The following is a 7466-nucleotide window of genomic DNA, read 5'->3' on the forward strand; positions in this document are numbered from 1 at the left end:
TCTTAACAAATTACCTCAACAAACCACTTTAACAAATCACTCCAACAAACCACCTTTAATCACTTCAGCAAACCATCTAAACAAATCAGCTCAACAAACCACTTTAACAAGTCACTTCAACAAGCCATCTTAAAATAGCCTAGACTTTATTGACTTTGTTGCGAGGGAAAATCTAAAACTGAAAAAAACTTTCTCTATTCAATCACTACTTCCATCGAATGTGCCTCACTGAGCTGAAAACTCATGTGAAGATTCACAGCAAGAACTTGATTTGCTGCAACAAAGAAAACGAAAATTTTGTTTACCCCCTCCCCGTATGCCTTCTCAGAAACAAAACTTTTTTGCAATGGCCTCCTGTCTATGTAATATATTTCCCGGGACTGCTTTGCTGCGGATTACGAAATAGTCTGCTAAAAATAGGATGTCAACAGATAACTATCATAAACCGTCCCCACAAATCATTAAACTTGTTTATTCTATTAACCATCATGATTTTTCTTATTAAGTCCATCATTTTCAAGAAGAAACATGCCAAACCGGAAATCTTAAAGATCAGTAACACGCGAAAAAAGAATCCACCGTTATTACGAGGGCTGTTCCAAAAGTAAAGCCTCCTATTTTTTAACTCCAAAAGTTTAAAGGAGTTGTACCATTAAAACGTGCAACCGTTTCTGTTCCAGAATTTATTTTTCTACGTAGTCACAACCATTATTAATGCACTTTGGCCGGGAATTCAATGACGCATCGCTGCTTCTGTCTCACGTTCATGCCAGGGATTAATTTCTTAGAGACTCACACCGTCAATATCTGCAAAAGAGAGATAAACCTTTTAGGTTATGAATGCATAAGTTCAGTCATCAGAACAATGCAATTTTGCAATTTTCTCTAATCCATTCGGAATAAAAAATAGGAGGCATTATTTTTCGAATACCTCTGGTAATTCAGATGAGCGGTGCGGCGCGTCAAAAATTTTCCAGTATATATGGTTAACGCCTCGAAATACCGAAACAAATCATCCGTATTGACCCGAGTAAACATTTTCCTCGTTGCTGTTGCACTCGGCGGATCAAGGATATGGGCAGCCGGGGGTGTTGATATTTGTTCTCATCTATTCACAGGTAAAAAATATTACAATTAATCAACCGATTCTTTGGTTTCTTTTCCATTTAAATTCGTTCATGCTTATACTACGACAGTGAAAGTGTACGAGTTTAAAGAAAGATTTTTATGACAGAAACTTTCGATAATAATAGTTGGTCCTGTTTGGTTTGTACCTTTTATGATATAACAGTGAAAAGAAATAAAAAAAAAATAGGTTAGCTCCAGGGCCGTGCTTAGTCACCCCGCAGACCCCGCAATTGCGGGGGGGGGCGCAAGGTCCTTGTGGGCCGCAAGGCTCCTGGATGCTGTAAGGCTCTTTTTAACATCGCAGAACTATTGCAATGAAAAAAAAGGACTAACTTGAAAATAATTATCATATTTGTACGTTGACATGTATCAACTCGTCTTTCTCTCGCTATCAAATATTATATAAATCTATCTATATATATATATATATATATATATATATATATATATATATATATATATATATATATATATATATATATATGTGTGTATATATTTATGTGTGTGTGTATATATATATATATATATATACGTATATGCATATTTATTTATATACATATATTTGAAGAGGCCTTTCGAGGCCCCGTCCATTTTTTAGAAATTAATTTCTAAAAGAAATAGATTATATATATCTGTTTCAACATAAAAAGAAATGTAAAAGTTTCAGACTTAGCGGCGCCGTTGTATTAGTTTATGGAATCTTTCAAAGTGAAATGGGTGAAGGGTTGGTTATTTTTTTTTTTCACTGGAATCATTTTGACGTCCTTGCAGAAATCGAATTTTTTGTTAAGTGTTTTTTTTTTAATTTAGATTTTTTTTATTTCTTAATGCTTATTTCTTTTATGGTTTTAAATATTTTTGCTCATTGGATTCTTCTACGCATGCGTGATTTTATTTACTTTAATTTTTCATTAGCAGTCTTCGTTTTGTCCGTAACCCGTGATCATAATACGCTACTATATTTTACATTTTTCTGATCAAGTTTACTTTTCAAACTAAAAAAGACAAAAAAAAAAAAAAAAAAAACTGAAAAAGAAATTTTGGCTTTAAAATAACCGTAAGTGGATTTCAATTTTCTTTTTTATTTTATTTTAAAGAAATTTAAAATGAATGACTAAATACTGGCAATAGACGTCCTTTTTGCCAATACGAATATATTTTTTATTGAACTGTTTATTTGAATTTTCAATGAAAATCTTTAGATACATATACATTGCTGTTTGAAACCCTATTTGCAAATTAACGCCAATTCCTACATACAGTTTTTTATACACATTATTACTAATGTTCTTTTTTACCTCGAGCTTGAATTCAATTCACTTGGCCTGTAACATTAGTGACAGTACACAGACACTTCGTTACCTGTTATATCAGTAACATTTATTTAACAAAACAGCGTTAATCAAAGATCACGTACTTGTTTCCATTTCCGGTAGTGGATTATTTGTTTTGCTTGATAGTATTCTAATTATTATTGAATATTGAGTCTAATCTAAAATGAAACGTGCTCACGAATTCAGCGGATTCCAGAAAAGAAAGTTGAAAATACAGAGAGTTGCAAATGCTATTGAAAAGACTCACAAGATATCTGAATTTTTCTCTTCAAACATCTCACAGTTACATATACATAATAACACTGGCGTTGACACACAATCCGTTTCTGATTTTGAGTCTAAAAGTGGAGTGCCAGATGAGCAATGGCCCACCCATTCAACGTTCGAGCATACTGATCCAAGTTATGTGCCTTGTCGTGTCTCTGATGATCCTGCTGATTGGAAAGAATTAAATGAAACGCAGCGTATTAATTTGGTTTCGAAGGGTCCCGTCCAGCTGACAGATTATGATTTCCCATTAAACCAGGAAAACCCATCACGGAAGTTTTCTGAAAAGAACTATTATTTGACACTAAAAAATAATGAAACTTTTAGACGTTCTTGGCTTGTTTACTCGAAGTCTACAGATCGAGTTTTCTGTTTTGCCTGCCGTTTGTTCAGTAGTGAAAGCAAAAGTCGTGGGGGCCTGTCTTCGGCCCAAAGATTTGGTAACCTGTGGAGCCGTCTGTCAAAAACTCTGAAGACACATGAACAATCAACTCATCATAAGGAATGCATGATGGTGTGGCATGATAAACGGTCAGGCAACTCTATTGACTTACAATCTAGTAAACTGATTCAGGAAGAGCAGACATATTGGAAAGCAGTTTTATTTCGTTTACTCAATATAATTCAATTTTTGGCTGAGAGAAATTTAGCTTTGCGTGGCACAAATGAAAAGTTTGGTGACACCAGAAATGGAAATTTTCTTGGAGAAGTGGAGCTAATAGCAAAATTTGACCCTGTCTTGTCTGAACATGTTAGACGCGCTAAGAGTCATGAATTGAGTGATCATTATCTGAGCAACCCCATTCAGAACGAACTTATCGAACTTCTTGCTAAGTCAATACGGGACAAAATCATTTCCAAAGTTCTTGCATCAAAATATTATAGCATAATACTAGATTGTACACCCGATATCAGTCACACAGACCAACTAAGTATTGTTCTTCGGGGAGTTGAATTTAAAGAAGGATTTGGAGCGGAAATTTTTGAACACTTCGTTGAGTTTCTTGATGTGTATGATACAACTGGAAAAGGCCTTTTTGACAGCATTATCAACTTCCTGTCCAAATATGGCGTTGCCATAGAAGACTGCCGTGGCCAGGGTTACGATAGCGGATCTAACATGCGAGGAAAAAACCATGGAGTGCAGGCACGCTTCTTGGAAGTAAATAAAAAAGCTGCATACATGCCATGCGCCAGTCATCGACTTAATCTAGTAATTGCTGATGCTGCAAGGTCGTCAATTACATCCATTTCTTTCTTTGGCTATCTGCAACGTATCTATAATTTGTTTACCGCGTCAACGAAGCGATGGGTTATTCTGAAGAAACACGTGACCCACTTTACAGTTAAAAGCCTTCCTGACACAAGATGGGAAGCAAAGGTAGAAGCTGTAAAATCATTACGTTTTCAGACAACAGAAATTTTGGAAGCGATTGAAGAGTTAGAAAGAGTGTCTTTAGATAATCGAGATGGATTTATTAGCACGGAATGTCGAGCTTTAGCCATTGAAGTCAGGAGCTGGCGTTTCTTGGTTTGTTTGATTACATGGTATGACTTGCTTTTTCAAATAAACATAATAAGCAAAGCGCTACAGAGTCCTTCAATATGCATCAATGACCAAATTTCTCACATCGAGGCTGGCATGTCATATGTTTCACAGTACAGACATGGAGGAGTGGCAATAGCTGAAGGGAAAGCAAACGAATTAGCTGATGAACTTGAAGTAGATCGTGCCTATCCGGAACCATGCAGAAGAAAAAAAATATGTCTTTTCAGCTACGAATCGTCAGATGAGTCAGATCATCAGACTGGTGAAGAAGTGTTTCGCCGAGAATTTTTCTATCCACTTGTAGATACAATTTCACAAAGTCTCCAGGAACGTTTTAAAAATATGAACGATTTCAAAACAAGTACGGGTTTTTGTGTAGCGCAAGTAACATGAAATCGGCAATAACATCAGACATGTTGCCGTCCAGTTGTGCTGCTTTGGCAAAAGGTATTGGAGAAGGTGATATTGATTGTGAGAAACTTGAGAGAGAAATTATCGATTTCGTCAATCTCATGGACAATAAAAAGTGCATTACATTTTCCGCCATTGAATGTATAAATTATATAATGAAACACACACTTGTCGATTTATATCCCAACCTAGCTGTTGCACTCAGAATTGTAACTATATTGCCAGTTACAGTGGCATCCTGTGAACGTAGTTTCTCTAAACTGAAACTAATTAAAAACTTTCTTCGGAACTCAATGTCTCAGGAAAGACTGGCTGGCTTATCTGTTATAAGCATTGAACATGAACTAAGCCGAGAAATTGACACAGAGAATTTAGTACAGCAGTTCGCCACAGTGAAAGCCAGAAAAGTGAAATTTTAAACATAAAGATGGTAGGTAAATAAATTTTCTTGGATTCCATTTTCAATTTTGGTTAAAACAGTTTACTGTTAATTTTTTCAACACTGGCCAAAGTTTTCTTTCGATTTGAATCTGTTGCTTTAGTATGCACAAAAAGAAATGCTCAATGAGAAAATGAAAGAAATTTACTTGAGTAAATGAACCAATGAACATCTTTGGCACATACGTAGCCGGGAGCTCTTGTTCTTTAAAAAATATGCATGTGTGAGTATGCACATTAGTCCCCCCGGAGAAAGAAAGTAAACATCATGACACCTCATGTTTAACTTGATATTTACTACGTATAATTACGGCTTGGTAAGTAAATAATTACTACAGTCTCTCTTATTAGTGATTGATGTAACTATTAAAAAAAATAATATCATTTATCGACGGTTATTCAAAATTATTAACTTTTCTCTGCTTGTTTACGAAAAAAAAATGCAAAATGGCGACAAATTTTAATTTGTAATATTTACGTTTGTAATTTAAATTTTAAAATACTTAATGGTGATTTGGGGGGGGTTCTTTGTTTTAAAGTGTAATCTCTTTTCTTTAAATTGAATTCGTTATAAAGTAGTATTTTTCAATTTTAATATATTTTTCTAAACGTTTAAACTTAAGGGGGGGGGATAAAAATGCTATTTTTTGGACACGCCTAATGCAGCAATAGCGCATTTATTAATTATCTTTTAAGTGAAATACTTTAACCAGATAACACGCTAAAAGTATGAGATAAATTAACAACAAAAAAATTAATGCATGTTTTAATAAGTTATTAAGTTTGTATCTATCTGGGGACTGGGGATGTAGAGGCTTTTTAGTGTTTAATGACTTTCTCCTAGATCGAGACATTTCAAAATGACTTGGTTACTTTTAATGTTGTTTTGATTTAATTCGTCCCCCCCCCTTCACCATACCAACACTTTTCGAAATAAACTTCTAAACTCTAATTTTGGACAGTATATCTAACTTTCTGTAGCAAAATAGTTTTAAAATTTGGGTTGACATTTTTTGAAAATCCCTTAAAAAAACTGGTAGGAGATTGAGAGCCCAAACGCCCCTAAATGACTATAAAAATAGCTGCGAACTACTAAAAAGTAACTAATGGTTTTAAAAAGGTTAGCTGCAAAACACCAATTCTTCGATTTCTTCGTTTTTTTTTCATGATTACGGAATATCTGCGTTCTTTCAAGAGAATGTTATTCTGTTTAAAGTACCATTCATTGTGGGTTCAGTATGTTGAAGGGGGGGGCGGGTGCGCAAGATGAATTGTGTCGGTAGGGACGGTAGGGGCCACAGAGCGCATTTTGCGGGGGGCCGCAATGTTCCTAAGCACGACACTGGTTAGCTCGAATCAAGTACGGATATTACAGACGGATTAGCATTTGGGTCTAAAACTTAATACCCGAAAAAATAATTATATATATATATATATATATATATATAGTTAAAGCCGAAATTATTGGCATCCTTTCAATTTTTACGTTTTTTGGCGAAAAAAACATTTTTTTCACTAATTATTTTTATTAAAGTCTTGATGAACATTTACACCGACCATCTACAGATCTCCTGAAACACTTTTAGTTTATTATAAAATATTCCAAATAAATATTATTAATGATAAGAAAAAACAGACGAATTCAAATTTATTGGCACCCTTTATCAATAGCCACTTGCAAATCCTCTATTTTTAATAAAAGCTTCCAGAGGTTTTCTATACGACATTACTAAATTCCTACACACATCAACAGGAATATTAAACCATTCTTCATTGGCGATATCTTCTAATTCCCTCAGGTTCCTTGATTTCCTTCTTTGACGTTCGCCTTCACCACTCCCACAAGTTTTCCATTGGATTCAAGTCCGGACTTTGATTTGGCTACTTCGAGACTTTTATTTAATTATCCAAAAGCCATTTCTTCATCGATTTCGCCGTATGTTTTGGATCATTGTCCTGTTGGAATACCCAGTTGGTTCCAAGACAAGAGCTTCTGCAGAAGATTTCAGATTTTCAGTCAATATCATAATGTATTGATCTTGCCTCATGATACTATCCACAGTGACAAGTTTATTTATAGAAGGCTTGGAAACGTTCTAGAAGATGATGTGATACCCAAATCATAATAAACAAGAATTGTATAATAAAAATCATTGGTGCCAATAAATTTGAATTCGTCTGTTTTTGTTATCATTAATAATATTTATTTTGAATATTTAATAATAAACTAAAAGTGTTTCAGGAGATCTGTAGATGGTCGATGTAAATGCTTATCAACACTTTAATAAAAATAATTAGTGAAAAATGTTTTTTCTCCAAAAAACGCAACAATTGAAAGG

General features: G+C 34.4%; 1 protein-coding gene across 1 annotated transcript; it reads left to right on the top strand.

Annotated features, from left to right (window-relative positions):
* The first annotated feature begins 2625 nt into the window (after positions 1 to 2625).
* On the top strand, positions 2626 to 4671 carry LOC145292316 (zinc finger MYM-type protein 1-like). Its single transcript, XM_080138643.1, has one exon. The coding sequence runs from the start codon at positions 2626 to 2628 to the stop codon at positions 4669 to 4671; it is 2046 nt and encodes a 681-aa protein (XP_079994769.1).
* The last annotated feature ends 2795 nt before the right edge of the window (positions 4672 to 7466 follow it).

Source organism: Euprymna scolopes, chromosome 13 (assembly GCF_053919585.1).
Source record: "Euprymna scolopes isolate OS-2025 chromosome 13, ASM5391958v1, whole genome shotgun sequence".
NCBI lineage: Eukaryota > Metazoa > Mollusca > Cephalopoda > Sepiida > Sepiolidae > Euprymna > Euprymna scolopes.

What these genes read in the sequence shown, in the direction of transcription:
- LOC145292316 (XM_080138643.1), top strand. Translation starts at nt 2,626, where the DNA reads ATGAAACGTGCTCACGAATTCAGCGGATTCCAGAAAAGAAAGTTGAAA.